Below are 23,642 nucleotides of genomic sequence, written 5' to 3' on the forward strand. Positions count from 1 at the left end.
CTATTTCTCTGCACTGTGATTTTTCACTAAAACTTCTCCTAGATGTGTGAAATTTAACACTAGTAAAGTGTAACAGTGTGACAAGATCCTTGTTTCATTTTACCCTATTAATTGATTTTGCAAAAAAGAATAGCCTTGCATAATTTAGTTAATGTGACATTGGCAGGCTTGTTACCAGTATGTTGCCCACAGGTTTAAGATTCCTTTTGAAATGCATTGTTTTTTCCATACCATGTTTTACTTCCACTCAAAAAAGGAAATTCAGACTTCAGCTTGGATATTTCTCAAACTTTGATTACCGGATTCATTTTTCCATAAATTCAGAGATCTTTACAAAAATACAGCTGAGCTAATATAATAAATGTAAAAAGTCAGGCTAACACACTGAGCAATTTATTCACAAGACAAAATGGAAATAAGAGGCAGCTGTAAGATTGTCTGCTATAGGCGCTGCATAAACCTTAAAAAAAAATCAAAAGGTAATAAGCAAAAAGCCTCATTTATTTCAGAGGTCAGTTTTGTACACAAGCCAACTTCACCTTGTACAGACTCATCTATGTAGTGCTAAATTCTGCTTTAGCGATACATGTGAGCCAGCCCATCATCTATGTTTTTTGAATTACTGTTTTGTACAAGAGAGGCTAGGATCCATCTGAGTGTTATGTGCAGTCTTTGGGGTGGTATATCCGCCAAGCTTACTCCATCATGTAACATGTCCTCAGGAGCAATAGAAGGGTATAGTGTGGGAAATAAATGGTGCACACAAACATCTAGGGTCCCAGCTATAGTTGATAATGCTAGATCTCATTACTGTTGGGTTGTGGGGTTTTTTGCATCAGTGGATGATGTGATGCGTCCTTCCCTGGCTCTCCCTGTCAGGTTCCTACCTGCTCGTGGTTACTGCCTGTCACTAGGCACCACCAGGGACTCCACCAGTCCGGACCGCTCTCTTTTATGGTTTCTCTCCCCGCTGTAGCACAGATCTCAACAGATCCCCCTACTAGGCAACCACCAGTAACGTCCCAATACTAGTATTCCCAGAGACTCTGAATACTGGTATTGTTATTCTCTTCACCGCTGCCACCCTTTGTTACAGTTCCCCTTCAGCCTTGGTCATTACCTTACCCTCCCTTCTGGTCTGTGAAACCCCAGCCAAGGATCAGGCCTTTGGTAAACCAAATTAAGTATTTATTACAGATAACAAAGCTAACAAGATTAACAAGATTTCTTCGTAAGGCACATAAGCATATGGTTTTACTCAATACTAATCCGAACTCCACCTCCCTCCTGGCAAACAACTCTCTAAACCCCACCAACCAACCCACTCAGTTCTCTTCTCCCCCCCCCTATTCCACTCTCACTCTTCCTTTTATACATTCAGCCATTTTAAACACTCAGCCAATCATCTCGCCTTCCACTGCCCATTCACTCCCCCTCCTCTTTCACTCCACTTACCATGTATCTTCTAAAACAACAACACTTACCATATATACATTAATATAGGAACATCACAGATGACTTTTAGCATTTTAGTTGATAACTGTTCAGCATAAGAACAGACATACCAAAGATTAGTGAATTAAAAGTTTTCCTTTAAATTCACTAATCTTTTGGCATGTCTGTTAGTTCTTTTGCTGAATAGTTGATAGCTGTCAAGGGTCAAGGCAGCTGTACAGATGTTTCCTCAAAACCAGAAGAGAAAGAAACAGCATGCTCCTAGATAATTTGTTTACATGCTAAATATTATAGTACAGATAGGAGATTGTGTACCACAGGCTGGCATTTACCTGAGTGCTACTTAGTATTAGAAGTGCCAGCCCACACTTTAAGTATTTTTTTCAGACTATAGTCCTAATAGCAGTTTAATTTTTGCAAGTAACTTAATAATTTGTATACCCAATAAACAGCAGAAATAAGTTTATATAGCTACTATATACGGACATCTGCTGAGTCAGTAAGGCTAAATACCAGCCCCAACTTTTCCTTGCAGCTGGCTTTGCGCCACTTTTCCAATAGGACACTACCTGCTAACCCAGTGCCTGCACTGTTGTTTGACTACCCAGCAACAGTACTATACTGTATATCCCACCGGTATTCTATATCGTGTGCTTGCAGGCCGATTAAGGCATGTCTCTCTGCACCTTTGTTAGGGGAAGCATGTTGCTTTGTAGACATGCATGACTGAAGCAATGGCTGCTCCCCTTGGCAATTCAGGTGCTCTTTCCGAGTGAAAGATACCATTCACCTTTTTTGCTTTCAAATGGTTCAGGAACGGATGTTGGTTTAGTTCACCAGCTACTAAAAGGGCTGGTTGACCTCTACTTTGCATTTTCTTGCCTCTGACAACTCAAAAGTAATTCTAGCAGATGGAGCTTTATTTAATTTTTCAGAACAGGCTTTCACAAAAAATATACTTAATTACCTATGTTACTATTTCACATGTTATGCAGCAATAAATGTACATATGAAGCATGCATACCCAAAAAGCTATAGCCAGTCACAATTCTGATATTGTCCCAGTGTGTTTCCCTTCCTACCCCTTGAGCATCATGCACTATGGGTACACTTTTAAGAAAAGAAATATTAAGGTGGTTCTCAGTGTAGTCATGGACTGTTCGCTACCGTCCCAACTACAGAACCATTTCGTCCATTTTCACTAGAAATGGAATCCTTCCTGTTCCCCACTTTTATAACAACAGTGGTGCCACTCCTAATTGTTACAAGGGTAGCATCCACAAAAGGCCAATACAAACAAATTACTACACAGAAGTCGCTCATGTATAGGAACAACTTTGAATCCTACCTATAGAATATTATGTGATTATGCAGATAGCCACATGTGTACATGCTGGGATGCTGAGCAGTACTTAGAGGAATTTACTCACTTACCCATTAAACCTGAATAAGACATAAGCCTGAGTTTGTGAAAATAAGCAATATGGGGGAAAGGAAAAATCTCTGCTGCATCATAGTTAAGATACCAATACTAACAATAAGACTACAAATATTATAACTGGACCAAAAGAATGACCTGCAGCACTGGCTATTTGTATTGCTAAGTGGCTGTAGGCCTGGTCACAAACTGGGAGACTGACAAATCCTATCTACCTTGCTCTGAACAACTAGGAACATAAATGCAATGTAACAAACTATGAATAGGAGCTATTTAAAGCCATTCCTCTTTTAATTTATCCATTTGTTTCCAGTTCTCATGTTCCAATCTAAAGTGGCATATTGAATGGAGAGATTAAAGTAAGACAAACCAATCATTTACAACCCAAAGCAACAAGGAGTTCTACAAGCATAGAAGTAGTTATAGATCCTATGTATCTAATAATCTGTCCAGTAAAAAATGCTGTGGAACAAGTGCCTTACCAGAAATGCAATTAAAACAAAAACAAAAAACCAATTTCACAACAATATCTGTGTACAATAGTGTAATCCTATACATGTCTCTTCTGATAAGATCTATTGAGTTACATGGGACTTATTATTCATGACTGCAGCCTCAATGCCCTGTCCTAGCACTTTCCCCCCTTCATATATGATCGTCTTTTCCCCCCAGCTATGCAACTTCATTATGGTAAACGTTATGGTTTGAAAGTGAAGTAACTTTGCAAACATATGCCTTGGTATATGTTGGAGACACGCATGTCCTATTCAAATGATTGTGGCTACAGTGTGATAGATATTCTGCAAATCCTTATTTCACATTCTACATTCCTAATGAAACAGCCTAAAATCAAAGACTTGAACCCAAGCCAATTATACAGTTCTGGGGAAGCAAAGATATCCCATGCAGTATACAACAGAAGCATCAAGAGCACATGTATTTCAGCAGTTTAGCCTGTGAGAAGTCTGAAGGGCAAACCAAGTTTTTGAACCTTGGTGGTATACAAGTCCTTGGTGTTTTTATTGTACATTGTGTTACAAAAGGAGTCAAGCCTGAATGGAGGCCAGACTGATAGGGACTCTATATTCCTTGAGTTGCCAATAAGGAATAGAGACGAGACCAGGGTACCGTGAATGCTTGCCTTTATTGAGCCTTTGCAAAGGGAGGGCCACCCTTAAGTGACTCTCCAGATTTGCTGACATCCATCATATTTATAGGCTACAGGTACGTCACACACATATCATCAGAAATGCATAGCTAATCAGAAATACATCATTAGTTGATTTCTCAGCATCTATCTATTCTGGTCCACTTCTCTGTTCTCCCTCCAAACTTCCTTTATCCTTGACCTTTGGTCCGGTAAGCTGGGAACAACATTTTTAATTGCAAATGAAGCTGATAAGCGGAAAGACTCCCGTACTTTCTCATAAGGGAGGCAAACATATGTTTCATTTACTGTTATTTGATTTTATTCTATTATAACATTTTTAATTTTAACCCATTGCAACAATTGTGTCAAACGCTATGGAGAAGCTATTCAAAACTGACATTGTAAATCTTGTTCCAGAAGTAGAATTAAAGAGCATATGGGCAGATACTGCTGCAGTCTTTGGTCCAGATCAATGTCACAATAATCTAGTTACTCTCTAAAATACTGCTGCACTTTTGTTGTGTTGCTTCTACTTTTCTAAATATTACCATTATGGAATAGATTATATATATAAAATTTACAGAAAGCAAGGTGAGCTAAGGTTACTGAGCTATCACGATGGCAAAAATGACTGTGCTGTAGACAAAACTTAGCATTTTAGGCTGCAAAACTATACTGTAACCACTTACCTGGAAGAAAACCTCATTATGGCTTACTTCTGATTTAACACAACAATTCTAGGGCTGTCTAAAGACTAATTGATTTCAATAGAGAGTTCAGCACTTTTGACTTTCCCATTAAAACGATTAAATTTGGCTAGATCGTAGTCACTGTGTACTGACAAGCTAGACAAACTTTGATATTTAACATCAAATGTATTCCTTACAATAGTAGAAATTGAGGTATTTTTAAAATCCATACGTTCAAACCAAAGGGCAAGTTACAAAAGAAGAGAATTGCTCCAGAGTTATTTTGCTAGTGCATCATTTGAAGGGGCTATTAAAAATTGCTTTCTGTGCTTCATTCATTTTTATAAGCGACGCGGGAATGGTGGCTTTTTCTGGAAGCAGTTGTGATGGCACCCCAGTCATCCTGGGTGGCTGTCACAGTATTTGACAATCACCATTAGAATTTGGTTACATCACTCAGTTTGAACATTCTTTTGTTTACATTGTTCCCATTCTCAACTAGACACATTTCAATGATTCCAAGTTTAAAGACATTTTTCAAAACCAAAAGATAAATCCTAATGACAAAAGAACAGGCCCTCCCAATAGCAACTCCTACTTCTCACAGAAGTGGTAAACCTGTGTTTGGGCTGTACCACTTCAGCTTGCAGGTGGGCAGTTCACATGACTGAATTAAAGTCTTCCATGTAATAATTCCCTTCACATAAAAAAAACTCATGCAGTTCTTGAAAGAGAACTTCAGTGTATATAACAGCACAGGACTCAGCAGTGTATGCTGATCCTAAGCCTACTATTTCAACAGGGTTTACTTCCAAATAAATATGCATAGAATAGCAGTATCTTTCAATGGAAGATACTTCAAAATTCTTTGCATCCAGAGCCTCCTGTCTTCCATAGCTGTACATACGGTATTGGACTATGTTCCAAAAATGCATGAACTATGTTGGATAAGTTCCAGGAAGAATTATCCCAGTATGCAAACTAGTATGTACAAACAGGAAACTGGCACTTGCCTCCAGCATCAACTGGGCTACTGAAAATCTAGTTACCAGCAACCATACTGCAGACAGTATTTCACAGACTACAGTAGGGCCCCACTCATACGGCGGGTTACATTCTGGACCCCTGCGGAAAAGTGGAACTCATTGAATAGAATGGTGTGCGACGCCCGAAAACTGCCGTAAAAGCTAAACAAGCGCCGTATGAGTGGGGCTTTAGTCTAATTGCGTCTAATTGCGACCGCTGCAGTAGCGAAGTGCTGTAAAGCGGGGCCCTACTGTACATACAACCACTGTACATACAACCACTGAAGATGACAGTGTGTAGGTTATCTATATACAGCAGCCAGATAATGCAGCTGGCGATAAGATTTTATTAAGCCCAAATTTAGCCAACAAAGCTCTTCCATTTGGCATATTTCTAGTTTAAAACAGAAAAATCCACAAGCTTACAAAAGGTACCCATGTTTGGCATCTGATCACAAGTTCTGACTAGTTACTATACAAATAAAGTTCACCAGGACAACCCACTGTACTCGCCTAAAAGCAATCACTCTACAATCCTACTAAGAAGCAGGAATTTTTCCCAATGGTCTAAGGTAGTACACTTGCCAACTATCAAGGAAAGGAACAGTATTCCTGCCAAACATGTAGCACTGAAGGGAAGTTTGGCAATTACTTTGACAAGAATATCCAGCATTAAGAGGTAATGCTGCCAAAGTTGGGAGGGTAAAAGACTTCAGGAGTAGATCCAACCTGTTAGGTTTGCAGAATAGCAGCTTCTTTCTTTGCGCACTGACACACAAAGAGGGCTTCATGAAAATGGATGAGAAGTAATTCTAAATATCTTAGGACTTGAGTGCCCTATATAATAGAGTAGACATATTTTAAAAAATATCTTGAATCAAGAATAAAAACTTTTTTTAAAAATAGAAATAATTCATCTACAACATTCTGAAATAAAAACCCAATGCTGAGTTACAGACAACACAGAATGTGTAATAGACAAGCTTATATCTACACAAGTGACAGGAGCCAATACCAATTAAAAACCACTGCACTGTTGCTATTGCCAGAACCACAATATGATTTGAGGTAAACTATTAACATTTTTAAAATGTGGCGCAATATGTAATTGCATACTACAAATCTCTGATGTGTTTTTGCAGTGGTTCATCCTATATAAAATTATACTGAACTGGACAATAGAAAAATATTTTTAGGCTTTTGTAATGGTATATCATGCACACACAATATTTAGTTTTGTTTCTGAAAAGATAGCCTCCAGTAAGTGTCTCAACTATCAGAAAGACACCAGACCTAGTCACTCAAACTTTACACATAAAACACACCTAAATTTTGAAAAATGTGTAGAGTGGTGTAGGCAGTTGAAAACAAATACAGTAAAACACCAGTACTATTTTCTAAAGTTATTGACATCAATTTTATTCCCCTCCCCAGGTTGTACTGTTATAAACAACGAAGCTTTTTTAAAAGTTTGATATATTTAATCTTCTCTGGCCACTTTTTCCAATCTGAAGTCGAATTCATTTACCTTACCTTGAGCAAGAGTCAGTACTGCCAAAATATCACAGATAAGTTTCAGCTTGCTTATACAAACTAACCATTCCAGGTGAGTTTACTTACATTTTCAGAACGATCACACAAGTTAATTAAATTTACGTTAAACTTCAGAGGCGGGGGAGGGATGGAAGTCAAACACTGTCTGTTTTTACTTAAAAATAAAACAAAGAAAAAACTTAACTTAAACACTCGCCCTTTCACCTTTTCAGGTGTATGTGAGTTTCAAAGGAAAATAATTGCACAAAATTTTCTTATTTAAAAACTGCATATTCAGCCTCACATTTCTACAAAAGGTGCCTTTCTAAAAATTACATTTCATAAAAACATACTGTACTTTCCCCCTCTTTCTCCTCCTCCTCCTCCTCCTTCTTCTCTCTCAATACTACCTCCAAGATGGTAGGAAAGTTGTTGTTTTGGAGGGCAGAGGAGCCGCTCTCTGGTGTTATGTCCTCTCAGTGCCTGTAGTGGTGCTGTAGGAGGCTGCTAAGCTCTTTTCTTGAGCGGCCCCAGCAGTCCTGCCTTCTTTGCTGGAGAATATATTCAGGGATTCCCCTTAATAATCACCTACCCTCTGAGCACTTTGTAGTTTTAAAATAATAAAGAGCTCCCGGTCAAAGCTTTCTTTTCTTCTAAAAGCAGGAATCTTTCTCCTCAGAGCCAGGGGGGCAGCAACAGCTCCTCAGCACTGAAGCAGCTCCGAGCCCATTCCCCGGTCCCTCTGCTGGGGAGGAAACTCTGGTCTGTCAGCCCAACAGAGGGAAAGGGGGGAGAGGAGAGAAAAAAAAGCAGCTGGAAAGGTAAGCCAGGCCCGGCCTGCATCCCCGGGCTCTCTTAGAGCAGCAGGCGGCACTGCCTACACAAGGTGGGCAGCCATGCGAGCTACGCGAGGCCGGGGATTCCAAGGGGTGCTCCAGGCCTCGGGAACTTGAGGGGGGCTGGTGGAATTATGGAGGCCACAGGCTACTGCAGAGAGGGAGAGAGGGGCCGAAACTGCCGCGTCCTGTTAAAATGGGGGAAAGAGAAAGAGGCCCTGGACTGTATTTGCTGGAGAGGGGGTGGGGAAAAACAGGCCTCAACCCAGCACGGGCCTACGAGCTCCCCGCCCCCGCGAGGTCCCGGTCTAGCTCCAGCCGGCCCCAAACACTATAGTGGGAGCAGGCGGAATCCTCCCGCCTCCACGTTCCTTTGGGGTTCGGGGGATGGTGGAGATGGCGACTAAGCTCGGGAGCGCCGACAGAGGCCCTGAGCCGAGGCGCGGACGTGGGAAGGAGGGGGGAGGGGGGGAGAATGAAACCGACTATTAAACAGACTATTGTTACGTTGAATTATAATTTTAATCACAATTTCGGACACGCTTCGCCGCTACCAGTTTAAACCGCGATTGAGTAACGGGGTCCCGGCATGGCTTGGGGAGCGCGTTCAGCAGTAGTCCCCGCCGCCGGCCTTTAAAGTTTAATTTTAGACATCGCCGTTTCCCCTCATTCTTGATTTCTTCTGTTTCTCTTACCCTTGTTTATTGTAATAGGATTTGGCCTGAAATGAGTGTAAGAATATTTTACACTCCCTCCTAAATTGTATGGGGGGGATCTTCTCCTTTGTAACCCTCCTGTAGCCCACCGTTCCTCCTTCTCTTCCTCGGAAGTCTTAACATTAATTCTAATTTTAAGTTGTTACGGTAGTGAAAACTTTCTGAGATGCCCCTTGCACTCGTGGGGTGAGCAAAGGGTTAAAGGCTCTAGGTAAAGGGGAGGAAGGGCGTCTTGCTACATAGGTGTTACAAGGTCCCACTAGAAAGAGCCTTGAAACGCTTGTCATAACCTTGGTTAGTTTAAGATTTATTTTGGGGGAGTAGATGGGGGTGCACGATGTTGCCTCCCTTCCAACTTCTTCCTTCTGTCGTTCCTTTTGCAGGACTACTCGATCTTCCCACTAAGGCGATTTGTAGGTGCTGTCAGAGAGAGTCCAGCCATGCGAATGCATGCTGGGTTTGTGCATTAAACCCTAGTTTTGTGAATGAGATGAATTGTAAAGTCTGGTCTCCTTGATTCCAACCATGCATAGCCTGGATATAATTTACTACCCAAGTCGTGATCTCATAAAATAGAAATCATGCAATGTCAGGGTGTGTTGGGCCGTAAATATATTATATAAGGACGTATTATAGTGTTTTATAAATGATTGTTGTATTGGCTATATGTTCAGTGTTTAAGCATAAAATTCTCAAGGGAAAGTTGTTGCTGAAGAAATTACTTTCAAAGATGTAGTTCTTTTTGGGTAGATTAGGGGAATTTTGTGTAGGTATAATTAAGTCCTTGAGGCAAGATTGTATCAAAGTAGAGGTCTGCATGGGCCAGAGTGCTGAGCCAGTATGACAAAAAGTTACTTGAGTTTGGATGTCCACAGTGTATTTCTTTACTCAGGTGAGCTTTTGGCTAGGATCCCAAGAGCTATGGATCTAGTTCTGTATGTCCAAGGGGGCTTTGGCTTTCTCAAGCTGCGGCTCTTCAAGCCACATATCAAAACAATTTCTGAAATACAAGAGAACCCAAAAATACCATTTGTGATAATTCATTGTGACCTGCCATTCAGAGAAAAATAAAGTGTTTTAAAAATTCACTGCCTGTGTGCAAGGATTTGGCTGCCTTTTTGGATCTCCATCCTTGCTTTGTATGCAGAGTAGAAGCTCACAGCATGGTGGTGGTAGGGTTAAAAAAATATGTTTCAGGTGAGTTTATATGAGTTTCGAATGGAAGACCTATATAGGCAAATTCACATGACTCTTACGATGAGTGGTGAGGCATTTTTGTTTTAGTCCTGGCAAGTGTGTGTTCTGCAATGCAGAACTGTATTTTGTATGGGCATCTCAACATTTGGAGTGCTGTCATACTTTGTCACTCTGTAGAGTTATAGGCCAAAATTGCCTAAACCTATGTATGATGGTGAAGTTTCATTAAAGCCATTTTGACTGCCCTAAAGTACATGAGTCAAGGCTGAGGCCTAGTCTACACTTTAACAAAGAAAACATTTTACACAACAGGGAAATAAATCACACTGTGTTTGGGTTTATGATAGTTAGACTTAAGTATTTTAGTAGGTGTATTTAGCTCTGATAAAATTACTTTTAAATTACATTTCAGTTAGAATTTGGCCATCTTTATACCAGAATATATTGCTGCCCTGGGCTCCTGCCAGGAGGAAGGGCAGGATATAAAGCAAATAATAAATAATAAATTATATATATATATATATATATATATATAAACACGTAATTGTGATTAACCAAACAGAGGTTTTATTATATTAACAAAACGTTTCAGCTTCTGCCTTCATCAGCTGCTAACATACATTTTTGTATGTTAGCAGCTGATGAAGGCGGAAGCTGAAACGTTTTGTTAGTATAATAAAAACCTCTGTTTGGTTAATCACAGTTACGTTTTTATATATATTTTAGGTGATTAACGGAATCCTTATAGGGATCCAGAGCAAGCTTGAGTGAAGTTCTGTTTGTTGCTTTCAAAACTGTCTTATATATATATATATATATAATTTAGTATGCAATGCATTACAGAATATTTTCCCGAGACTGAAATCCTAAGCATACTTATTTGGAAGATGGCTTCATTAAAATCAGTAAATTTTACTTTTAAGTAAGTATCTTAGGATGAAAATGCAAAAGCTGGGTTTTTTTAATTAGAGATATGCAGTGAGCATCATTTAATATGGAGACACTTCCAGATTTATTCTTGGTTTTCACTCTTATGACGTATCCTAGGTTTAACATTGGATGTTCACCACGTTATAAAAATTAGCTGAATTATGGAACATCACAGTCTATTTTGGAGTGGCCTTCTGCTCCAACTTGGGAAAAGTAGTCAGTCAAAAAAATGTAGATGTCAGTCAAGATGTATCAATAAACATTTTGCAGTTCAGTCAGCATAGATATATACTCAGGATTAAAAAAATCCTTGTGCCTCTCAAAGCTGGAAAAACACCCACAAGAGTATAAAAACCTGTCCCCAGTATTATAGTGTGACCAAGACATAGACCACTTGTTCATCTTAGCTATTTTCTAGAGTTTATCCTGACAGTCCAAAGTGAATCTTGGTGTTTTCAATGTTACTTGCTCTTATACAGGCCTAAATAGTACATATAATGCTCTTTTATAAGGTAATCTTAGCAGCTATTTTCATGATTTTAAAGATTAACCATTTTAATATAATATTTTTATTACATATATGCGTATATAGACATACACACGCTACAGAATTTTTGTTTGCAATGTTTCTAAATAATGGTGCTATAATGTAGGGGAGAATTGCACCATATGATATGGGATTGTCCAGTGCTGCTAACCATCTGGTTAGAAGTCAGCTCTGTGGTTTGTTTGCCTCTCCAGGAATGTGGCAGTCCATGAGTGAGTGGTGTGGAATGGATGAGAGAAGGGAGAATGAAGACTGGTTTACAGAAGTGTGTGCAGCAATTATTTTTAGCTGAACAACAATTGAGGAGAGAAGCAGTTTATCTATGTACCTTCCCCCATTTTTTGAAAAGCTGTATCTTATTTGTTACATTTAATACATACCAGAAGGGATTCCGTCAACCTCGTACACTAAACACATAGAGGATCAGGGTAGGAAGAAGGTAAGGGGAGAGAGATGGGAGAAGAGATTCAGCCAGAACCAAGTTTGCTTGCACTTTCTGTGTATATGATTGAAAGTCTTAATAAATTGTTAATAACAAACCAAACAAAAAAGAATTTGCCATGGAACCATGGCTCTCAGAACGCACAAACTAGAGTAATCTAGTTTGTCCTAATTTGTCAAAAAAGATGACCAAAAAAATTAAGACAAGCCTCAAATCAAGGACTAAAAATGTTCCTTCTGGCCTTCAAAGAAAGGAACAATGCTCAGCATCTGTGCGTGTAAAAACCACCCTTGGAGACACCCTTGTGTGACCGAGCAATTTAACCCAGGCAGAATGTGTCTGTGCAATGGCTGGGGTCACAAGGACAGGGAACAAGTTTAGCTCCCACACCCGTGTTTTCCTCAGGTACATTTTAAAAGTTTTTCTTGCATGCCATTCATTTCTGTGAGGAAAACCATGGCACACGAACTTGCTTGGTGCACTGTATGATAGTGAAACAAAAAAATCATTAGAAAGGGCTGTGAGCTGCCAGATCAGAAAGATAACCTTGCATGGTTGGACCATGAAAATGTGACTGAACTAAAGCTTCCTGAATCTTATACCCAAATTATGTATTGGATTTCTTGAATATTTATAACAGAAAGTTATTGTATTTTGAGGATGTCACCACAAATTTGTGGCACCCCTGCATGGGAGCAGAGGGCCCCCTGAGCTGGCTATGGCACAAAAGCATACTCTTCTGCACTGGTCTGTTGTCTGCTCCACAGTTTGGTAGGCTCGTAGCAAAGCCACACCAAGGCTCTGGGGGCTTTGTCTTCCATCCTTTGGGAAGCTTTGAAACACACCTGCACTCCCTTCCCCTCCCCTTCAGAGCAAAAAGCTGCAGCTGCTGCCAGTGAGCCTAATTGCTCCCTCTCATAGTTACCCGGTCCTGCTCACTTAAGGCCACTCCACAGAACTCAGCAAGGAGCACAGGATTTCTAGCCCAGGGCACCCAACACAGAGAGGAAAAGGAGTTAAGAAGCCCCCTAGTTAATATTCCTTATTCCCTGCATCCTCTGAAGGAATCCTACCTTGCCTGGCTGATTTCTAGCCCTTAAATACTGTCTCCCAGCCAACATCCATTCCCTGCTGCCTCCCATCTGCTATGCCACCAGGAAATGTGTGTCGGTTGGCACACTGGGCCAGAGTTCCCTTCCCATCTATAGCTCCAGGCAACCCCTGCCTACACGGTTACCTCACCCAGTCTCCAGTTTGGGCCCTGAGAACTGAGCATCTGCCAGGAGTCAGAAGCCAATTTTGGTGCCGCCTTTTGACAAAAGTGCAAGTAGTTTTCCAGACTATCCCAAATAATGTCCTATCTTGTTTACTCTTCAAACATAAGGGGATGCCTGCCCCTTTTCCCTTGTTTGGCATGCTGGAGATGGGCTGTGAAGGAAGGCAGAAGGAGCACATGAGGTGGAAGCAGGTTGTATGGGGCATTATTGCAGCGCCATGTATTTGGATGGGTTCAGACACTGACCATGCAGAGATGGAAGGCAGGAGGTCTGGTTGGGCAAGCAAGGGTTGGCAAAACATATTTGGGATCCCCAGGTTAAGATGTTTGTCAATTTCTGACCATAAGTGTAAATCTCTTCTGAACCACCAAGCAGCAGATTTCCAAAAGGAGTATCACCAGCTGTTTGAAAATGAAATTATTTTTTAAGTGTAAAATATGGGCTTAAGTGTCCGTAAGAATACACATTCTGCTATCAGTCCAAAATTCACTCTGTGTCCTTTTGCTCAGTTGTACGATAGAAGGTTGGTTGGGTTTTGTACCAATACCTTAAAAAGCTAAAATTTGAAAGTAATTTCAAACATGAATGTATGCTTTTATCCCTGAAGGTGGAAATTCAGCTAAAGGGGTGATTTAAAGCTGAGAAGTGATGGGTAGGGAAAATACTACCTCTCTCTTACCCACTGTTGGTCTGCTTCCATATTGCCTCTGAAAAGCAGCTTTTCTCCCAAAGGGATGTTGGGGTTTGGTTACATCCATTTGTATATGATGCGTGCTTAGACCATTGGACCTGTGATTGGTACTAAAGGAGCTGTAGCTCAAGCATTTCTAGAACTTGCAATGTAAATAGAAGAGAGGACATCAGTGAATGCTTTCCCATACTTAGATGGTGAAATTCACCGTGGCAAACTATCTTTGGAGGATGGAGATAATATTCTTAGAGATAATCCTGGGCAAAGTAGATTTAACATGCAAAGTTTTAAGTTAACGTTCCAGGTAATAGTTGGTCTGGGGTGATCAAATTGAGTCAGTTGTGCTCCGTGAACAGTGTAGTTTTCTTTCTTTCATAAGTTTTCATTAACATTTTTCTGTGATATTTGTCTTAGACAATCTGATTCATCTTGACTCGTCGTCATTCTGGGATAGTGGTGTCCCTGGGGCTCTCTGCTAACATTGACATGATAGAGAAGATTTAAATTTGGGTAATTGGTTCCCTTCAAGTATATTATAACTGAAACTTTTTCTTCTTCTTCTTGATTGACTTTGAAACTTAGTTTAACTTTTTTGGGGGGTGTCTTGTTTCAGCTGATGTTCACAAGGAAAAGAGTCACGTGATGTATGAAGGCAAACACATACACTTTTCTGAGGTTGACAATAAGCCGTTGTGCTCGTACAGCCCCAAACTGTGCAAGCAGAGGCGACTTAACGGCTACGCCTTCTGTATCAGACACGTTCTGGAGGACAAGACCGCTCCCTTCAAGCAATGTGAATATGTGGCCAAGTACAATAGCCAACGCTGCACCAACCCCATCCCCAAATCTGAGGACCGTAGGTAAGTAGTGGGGACTCAGTTTTAAAAACTGCCCTGGGCTCCTGCTGGGAGGAAGGGTGGGATATAAATCAAATAATAATAAATAAATAAAACAGGCCTGTGATGGAAGCTAAGCAGGTCAGCATCTGGTCAATGTTTTGAAAAGGACACCACTTGGATTCCACAATTACAGCACCTTCAGCCTCCCCTGGAAGAAACACAGGATATAAATAAAATAATTTTTTTAAAGGAAGAAAGTTACCATTTAGTCACATTCAGCCAGATTCAAATCCAACAATATGAATAACTTGTATTGAACAGTTAATATGATTTTCTGTTTTTAAAACTAGTGTTGTTGTTGGAGGAGTAGGAAAATGTGTATGTGCAGGGAAGACAGCTAGATGTCATGAAGGATCAGATCATGGTATCCATAAGGTGTAGACAGAAAGTTTTCTCCTTGGACTCCTGGGCTTCATGTTACCCACTGAACATCTTCAAACATATGTTTCCAACAATGAAAGCTAGACATGATTTTTGTTGTTGTGTGTTGTGTTGGTTTTAATTTCTTAATTTTGTGTTTAAGAAGCTTGGAATGAGTGATTAGGGTTGATCATTGTGTAATTGCCTTTTTTCTTCTGTTTTTCTAAACTTTTCATTATTTGTCTCTGTCTTTGCTTTTAAATGCTAAGATACAATAACTGTGCAGATGGTGTAAGCTTTCTGAACATTTAGATATTTCCTGGGGGGTTTTCTTCCAGAGGGAAAATGCATAATAAATTCTAGAAAGGATTTAAATTTTGGCAGTCTTCTGAGCCGATTAATATACAAAATAGATACTTCTTGTTATTGTGAAATAAATATGAAGAAACCCTTGCTTGCAGAGAAGCAGCAGAAAATGAATTTATCAGTAATTTAGTTATGGGCACCTTGATTCTATTCTCCAGGGAACTGTAGCACTGCAAGCAGTGACATGAGCTGTAACAGTTGCAGCAGCCTCCTTTGCAAGAGTGGGTAGAGCTGAGTAAATCTGTCCCGATTGCCAACAAATAAAGGAGAAACTGCCTTGCATGGAGATTTAGTCCCTAGCATCTGCAGGTAGAGCTGGGAGAGAACCTTTACTGAAACCCTGGGGAGCCACTGCCAGTCAGCAGGGCTGGTGCCAGGCATGACAGGACCCTTGGGGACCAGCCTGACCCGGGCTATCAGTGCCCCCCTGGCACGTCTCACCTACCTTTCCCATCACTGTGAATGCCATGCACGCTGTGCACGCATACCTATCATCAACCAAGATGGTGACGGAGACGTCAGCCCCTTAGGGAAGCCCTCGCCGCCATCTTGGTTGATGGCAGGCATGCGTGTTCAGCGCACACAACATTCACAGCAACAGAAGACGTAGATGGGATGTGGGGGGGCTTACTGAAATCTGCACTGTCTGTATGGGGGTTGCCTGGGAGCTCCCTCTACTTGATCTGTGGCAGGGTTGGGAGCCGCCACTGCCGCAAATCATGGAATGTGAGTGCTACCCTCCCAGTCAGTGTAGAGTCTATGTGGCCTTCTCCAGATTTCCTGTGGCAAGTGCACCTGCTATCAGATGATTGACAGGTGGGTGTGATTTGTCAGAAATGGCCTTACAGGCCTCCCAACTAGGCCCACAGAGCAGATGTTCTCCACTGCTGGTCTAGACAATACTGAGCTAGGTGGAGCAATGGTCTGATTTTATATAAAGCAGCTTCCTATGTTCCTATATTCCTATGCCTTTGACTACTGCAAGGATAAGTATCTCATGAAAAAACTGTGAAGTTAAAATCTACCTTAACGCAAACACAGTGCTCCAAGCAAAATTAAGGTACAAACATAAAATACATAATTATAAAATGATATCAAAAATTTAATATGTATGTAAACAGTCAATATAAAATCCCTGTAAGTATTCTCATATAATAATAAAGATGGCCTGCAAAATAATAAAAAAACAGTGCCCATACACAATGAAATACAAAATATATAATATAATCAAGACAATATCAATGTGAAGATAAAAGACAACTTTTAAACAGTGGCCAATACACATAAATCAATGCCCATATGCAATTAATTGCAAAATGTATAACATAGCCAAACACGTTTCCACAATTAGTCTTCTTCAGTGGCTTTCATGATGAGCATACATTTTGTGTATTATGTTCTGAGATATGAACTGATACGTGGGCTGTTCATTAACTCAATTATTCATTTCCTTCTGTCAATCAATTATAGAAGATATATATGGACAATTTTATTATTATATGAGAATACTTATAGGGATTTTATATTGACTGTTTACATACATATTAAATTTTTGATATCATTTTATAATTATGTATTTTATGTTTGTACCTTAATTTCGTTTGGAGCTAAGTATCTCATGAAACCATTCCCCCTCCATTTCCCCAGTTGACTTATGATATGGAGCTCCTGTTCTGCAACAGAGCTTTTCTGAAGTACCAGAGTAGTAGTGTAGAAAGAGGAGAGGGAGAAGCTGAACAAGAGGAAGCTAGTTAGAGGTCTCCTTTTACTGTCACAGTTTTATTTCTATGCTGCCTTTCAACTAAAGAGGCCCCCAGGGTGGCTCACCAAGATTAATACAGATACAACAGTCAAAACAATACAATAAAATAACACCAAATTTAAATCAGCAATACCTCAATGACATATTTAAAACTAAAATCCAAGCACATTCTTCTCCATGCACAAAAGCAAAAAAACAGTCTCTGCAAAAATGTCTGAAAAGAGCAAACGGAGACCCGCCTGTCTCCATATAATGTTTAGCAGGTCTGGCAAAGAAGGTGAAAAGCTCACCTTTGATAGTAACAGCCTCTCCCCTTTAGCCTGTTCCCTCTCACTGCATCATTTTATCACCTTATTTTTAAATTATCCTCCACCAGCCAATTGGGGATCACATAGTGAATTAGAATTAGATAAGGCCATGCTGTGCCATATAGCCAATCAGATTTGGTTACATGGCCACATTATTGAGGGTAATTGGCCATATTGTCCTCACGAAAGAAGTTAGACAGGAATATGTCCCTGTTAGTAAGGCAACCGGATCAGCGCACTGAGGTGCAGAGTGGCCAGGTGCAAAAGCCAATAAACCCCCCCCCACCTCCACTAGTTGTGCAGCAGAGGTAAATTGTGTTTAGAGTTAAGTGCTTGGGCAGTATCTCGTAAAATCTCTAAAATTACTGTGTCCTGCATAACTCATTGCTCCTCCTCATGAGTAATAGGAGTAGAATAAATGACGCAGACTTGGTAATATTTGTCCATGTGCTCAATTTCCATAATTTTTACAGATTTCAGAATTTGGCTTTGGATACAGAATTTGGGAGGCAACGTACCAAGAGCTCTGATGATAAATCAATATTAGTAAAAGTGACTTCAGACATTATTGGAGAAACACTGCCAGCTGAACACACAGTCATTTCTGCAGTCACTGGACAGCACTTCTTGTAATATAACATTTGAAGGAAGCATCTCACAGGCTGTTGATATGGAGGAAATTTTCTCCGGAGTAGATGTGCCTAGAACTACAGCCTTTGTATCCCTCCAGGGATTGAAGGGCTCTTTGATTTCATGGAGACTCCCTTGAGTGGAAAAGGGGAGGAATTATTTTCACAATTTCCCTCTCTGTTCTGCAGTCCCCCATAGCACCTCCAACACAGTTCCAAAGTAGGTACGGGGTGCTGAGGGCTGAAGCTGGAAGGGGAAATCAAAAACCACTCCCCCTTTTCCATTCAGGGAAGCTTTTGCTGGATTAAAGAGCTTTCCATCAGTGGAGGGACACACCTGGATACAATCCATAGCTTTAAACGTGAGGAACAGTTGTTGCCTGTTTGACAGTTCCTTTTTTAAAAAATTAAGAAATAAGCAAGGATGATTAAAAAGAAATAGCTGTACCTTGTTGACATCTCCCATTATTGGCTGTAATTTACTAGCCTTCCTAGCAGCGCTTTTCTGGAATCCTGTATTTTTCTGTGACAGCAGCTTTTTGCCCAGCAGCGGATACCTGACACCTCCTCTATGGAGAATGCTCTGAACCGGTGAAGTTTAAATGGATTAAATTTATATTATCTATTAGCCACCCAAGGCCTGGCTTTATTGAAGCAGTACCGAGGCAACCCTGGTGATCTGCTAATTTTCTGATTATGGTTCAAACAAGGAAAATGCTTAGAGACAGGGGATTACAATGGAACAGATCCCTGGGGAGGACAATTATTATAAACAATCTAAAATCACAGTTTTTTTACGCGAGCAAAGATAAGAGAAGTGAGAAAGGGTCTTCTTGCCAGGATATTGCCCTTCCTCCTTCAAAGGAGGCTCTTTACTCTAACAATATGGACTCTGAAACAACTTTGAGAGAGGAGGGTGCTCCATCTGGCCTATCATGTAGGTCTAGCCTATCATATGGAGAGTCAACTAACTCCCAAGTGAGACAATGGACTGGCCTATTGGCCACAGAGATATGTGGGGGGCACAGGATTCACCAACTTTTAGGAGTCCAAACTCACCCCAGGAGCATGAAAGGGCTGGCAATTTAACAAAACTGTCAGACTTTAACCCTGAGGAGTCGTTAGTGACAACATGCAGAGGGCCCTCTGAGAATGGGAGTCCTGTTGGGCTGATTGGGGCCACTCAAGAGCAGATGACCAACACACCTTTGGACACAGAGAACGGCTTCCATGCTCTACTCTATATGAACCTGCATCGCTTAAACTTGATGGTGGAAATAATTCTGAAAGAGACGACAGGCATTAAAAACTTTATTTCGGAATCAAATGGACTGTTAGGAACCCTGACGACGGAACTTGTTAATTTAATTCCAAAGCGTACACCTACAGCCCCCAAGGCGAAAAGACGCCCAAATCCTAAAGTCATGACAATGGCAAAAAAGTCCAAAAATGTCAAAAGATACAAACTGCCAAAAAATAAGAAAATGAATTTTAATAAGCTCTTTGAAATTCTGGAGGGGACTGTAATCCATAAGAAGGTTCAGGCTGATAGCCCTCAATTACAAGATGGTGGTTGTTCTGCGTTAAAACTACCTGTGTCTCTAACAGAGACATCGCCTACATTGCTAAGACCAGAATCGGAAGTGAACTCTCTGGACGGCTACAGGGTTGAACGACAACATATTAGGGTTCATCACTTAGAAACTACAACTCCTCATCTAAGACCGAAGGAATGGTCCCTAAAATATACACAAAATAAAATAGCATTGTTAAATCTACCTGGCTTTAACTTGGATGAACCACAGTTTAAAAGTCTATATTATTAAAATAGTCTATATTATTAAAAACAGTCTATATTATTAAAATTCTGCAAGATCTAAATTTGAAGCAAGTACAAGCACAGGACATTATGAACGTAAACTGGCTTTATAATCCCACCCAATTTAACTCGGCTTTAATCACGTTCAAGAACCCTAAGATAGCAAAGTTGATATTGGAGAAAAAACATATTTTATGTAAGCAAGGGATAACGACTCAAAGACACTTCCAAAATATCATAGCCCCACACCCCTTGCTGATAATTCCTAAGCGCAAGACTATCCTCCATCCGGATGAGTGTGTCAGAACCCATTGGTAGGATAATCGCTCCAATGATTGGCACCTCGTCCCTTCAACAGAGCACCCAAACTCCGCAATGTCCATATTGATGGAAGAGTCCCTGATTGAGAGTATAGATGGAATTGCGGATAAAAACAGCAGTGTTGACCTGGACCACTCTGATCAAGAGTTCTTCGTGGTTGATGAGATAACATCTACACCTCTGGAATTTAACAGTGACTTAAGTCACCCTTCACTTCCCCCGGACCATGTTAATGACACTGCGGAAACCTCTTTCAGCGTCTCCTGTGAGGGGGAGGAGGATTTAATAACGAATTTTGCTACGTTCTCAGAGCAGGCCCAACAGGAAGTAATCTGCAAACTCCAAAAGCTACTAAAAAGTCTTTTGGCTAGGAGACCGATTGCCAGATTTCTGGAGGAGGCGGAATTAGGATCGCCAGGTAGACTACCTCCAGTGGTCGGGAGCCCACAAAAGCCCAGAAGTTGTGTTTATTCAAATGTTAGCAGACCTGCTTGGACCGTTGAGGCCGAAATTCATTTGGAAGAGTCGTGTCCCTCAGAACAACCGCTGCCAGTAGTGCCCTGACCTTGCCTGCCCCTTGGCTCAACCCAGGACACGATAAATATTGTGTCCTGGAATATAGCAGGTTGGACCTCTAAACAAGTAGACAGTGGTTTTAAGGAATTTTGTAAATTGTTTCATATACTTTGTTTTCAAGAAACCTGGGTTGCTGGTCCTTCTTTCAATTCACTTCCTGGCTATGTCACCCGCGCTCTCCCGGCCACGAAGTCTTGTCGAGCCGGGAGAGCGAGGGGAGGTCTGGCTACTTTAATATCCGTAGACGGAAACACAGCTATTGCTGAGATCACTCTATTGCCCTCATCGAATATATTAGTTACCAGAGTCTGTTGGCCGCCACAGGCAGAAATTATTGTTATAAATGTCTATATACCGCCAGAGAGTACCAAGGCTGGGCGAGTGAGAATCTGGACAGAATTAGACCAGGTATTAACCCTCTTATATCAGTCATTTAAGGATCCTGCAATTTTGGTGGCAGGAGACTTTAATGCAAGAATTGGCAATAATAATCTCACCATGGGAAACAAACTAGGGCTATTCAAGGAAGATCTGTCGGCCATGCCTGACAGAAGGTCTAGGGATGAGGTAATAAATCCGTCGGGAAGGCTGCTCTTTAACCTGATGTATAAATACCAACTTTTTCTGTGTAATGGCTCCCCCATATTCCCAGATTCAGATGCCTTCACGTATTATGGACCGCGTGGCAGGAGCGTTATTTATTTTATGGCTCTCTCATACCCCCTTGCTTCTCAGATTAAATCGTTTGGGGTGCCAGTAAGACCAGAGAGTGACCATATGCCCATTTGTCTGTTGCTCTCCATTCATTTGCGTCTCCCTTCACATACCTTTGCACCAACCTCAAATTTAATGTCTCAAGGTGGCAAAAGGATTTGGTGGAATGATAAAACAGGTTTGATAATTAATACAGCTTTAAATCTCCCTTCTTTAATGGAAATGCGTGAATTTTTGTTGGCTTCTCCGAATCCTACCACCGCGTACACTGCCATTGTAGACCTACTAAAGCCGCTGTTGACTCACTCTCGCTCTTCACCTTTGAAGAAGCTGGGTTGGTTTGATTATGATTGTGTATTGGCAAAACGAAATCTGGCTCAGGCCATCAGGAGACTAAGACAGGATGATTCCTATGAAAATCTTGACTCCTTTGTGAAGCAGAGGCGCTACTATAAAAAACTTTTAATCCTTAAGAAATCTAATTATATAAAGAAACAGTGGAGGGAATTGGGGCTAGCTGCTTTAGAAAAAAAAACGCCAAAATTTTGGAGATTGGTATCAAGGGGGCTTAAGGGCTATTGTGCCACTATAGAGAACCAGATCAACTCTGATCAGTGGAGTCGACATTTTATGAAGCTGTACTGTTATGGTGTTTCAGATCACCAGATAAATAATATCTACATCTTTCAGTCCTTAACAGCATGCTCAGAGTGGGCCCCGGTTACACCTGATGAAGTCTTCGCCTTGGTTAAGTCCTTAGCTGATAACAAAGCGCCAGGCGAAGACATGCTCCCGGCAGAAGTATTCAAGTACAATATAGAGTGGTGGGCTCCGATATTGGCCAAACTATTTACCTTTATTAATAGTCAGGGAGAATTACCTAAAGGCTGGAGTACTAGCACCGTGGTGCCTATCCACAAGGGGGGACCAAAAACTGATCCCGACAATTTCAGGCCAATCGGTTTATTGGATATAACATCTAAGATCTATACCAAATATCTTTTAAACAGACTAGATGACTGGGCTAATGCAAATTCTACTTTTGCACAGGAGCAAGCTGGGTTCACTAAAGATAAATCTACGATGGACCAATGCTTCATATTACTCCATCTTATACAGAAATATGCTCTACACAAAAGAAAGGAGTTATTTGTAGCCTTCGTAGACTTCTCGGCAGCTTTTGATACGATAGACAGAGAGCGTCTCTGGGCAAAATTGTCCAATACAAATATAGATTGATGCTTGCTTTTTTTACTTCAAATTTTACACTCAAATACTTCACTGAGGGTGAGATTAGGGGCAAATGGCCTACTTTCTGAGGAAATCCCTACCAAAAGAGGAGTCCGTCAGGGATTCCTTCTGGCCCCTTTTCTTTTTAAATTTTATATTAATAATATAGTTCAAGAGCTAGTTGGGGCTCAGTTCTTCCCGCCTGCCGTTTTATCAGATAAATTGTCGGTTTTATTATATGCGAATGACTTGGCTTTAATTGCCACAACCCAGATTGGTCTGAGAAGGCTGCTGGTCAGCCTGGGGGAATATTGTGCTAAGGAACATCTTAAAATTAATTATGATAAGACCAAGGTAGTGGTATTTGGTAAGAAAAGAACCAAACGTGTGGAGATTGAATGGCGAATTTATTAAACAACAATGTACCTACCGCTACTTGGGCCTATATTTCAATTCCAATCTATCTTGGAACTCTCATTGAGAGGCGGCCCGGCTGAAAGCTGTGCACTCCGCACACCAACTTTGCCGCTTCTTTAATACCAGGGGTGGAAGTCTGGTCACACCAGCTGTTGAAATTTTTTACAAGAAAATAATTCCACAACTCATATATGGGGCCGAGGTTTGGGGGTATGTTAATAACGCTCCCCTTGAAAAGGCCCTGAACCAGTTTCTTAGATTCATTCTGGCGGTCCCCCGAGGTACTCCGATCTCCCTATTAAGGATGGAGACCGG

General features: G+C 40.9%; 1 protein-coding gene across 3 annotated transcripts in view; it reads left to right on the forward strand.

The window, feature by feature from the left end:
• Positions 1 to 7,714: 7,714 nt before the first annotated feature.
• The window catches only part of INO80D (INO80 complex subunit D), a 46,206-nt gene continuing 30,278 nt past the window's right edge, over positions 7,715 to 23,642 (forward strand). The window contains exons 1-3 of one of the 3 annotated variants that reach the window (XM_061607900.1): positions 7,715 to 8,111; positions 14,341 to 14,436; positions 14,540 to 14,786. In XM_061607900.1, coding sequence (XP_061463884.1) covers positions 14,569 to 14,786 — 218 coding nt within the window. In that variant the 5' untranslated portion in view covers positions 7,715 to 8,111; positions 14,341 to 14,436; positions 14,540 to 14,568. Of the gene's footprint in view, positions 8,112 to 8,154; positions 8,177 to 14,340; positions 14,437 to 14,539; positions 14,787 to 23,642 lie in introns of those variants that run through there. The other 2 variants (XM_061607902.1, XM_061607901.1) reach the window with 2 other exon arrangements.

The sequence above is a fragment of the Rhineura floridana genome, chromosome 2, assembly GCF_030035675.1.
Source record: "Rhineura floridana isolate rRhiFlo1 chromosome 2, rRhiFlo1.hap2, whole genome shotgun sequence".
NCBI classification, from domain to species: domain Eukaryota; kingdom Metazoa; phylum Chordata; class Lepidosauria; order Squamata; family Rhineuridae; genus Rhineura; species Rhineura floridana.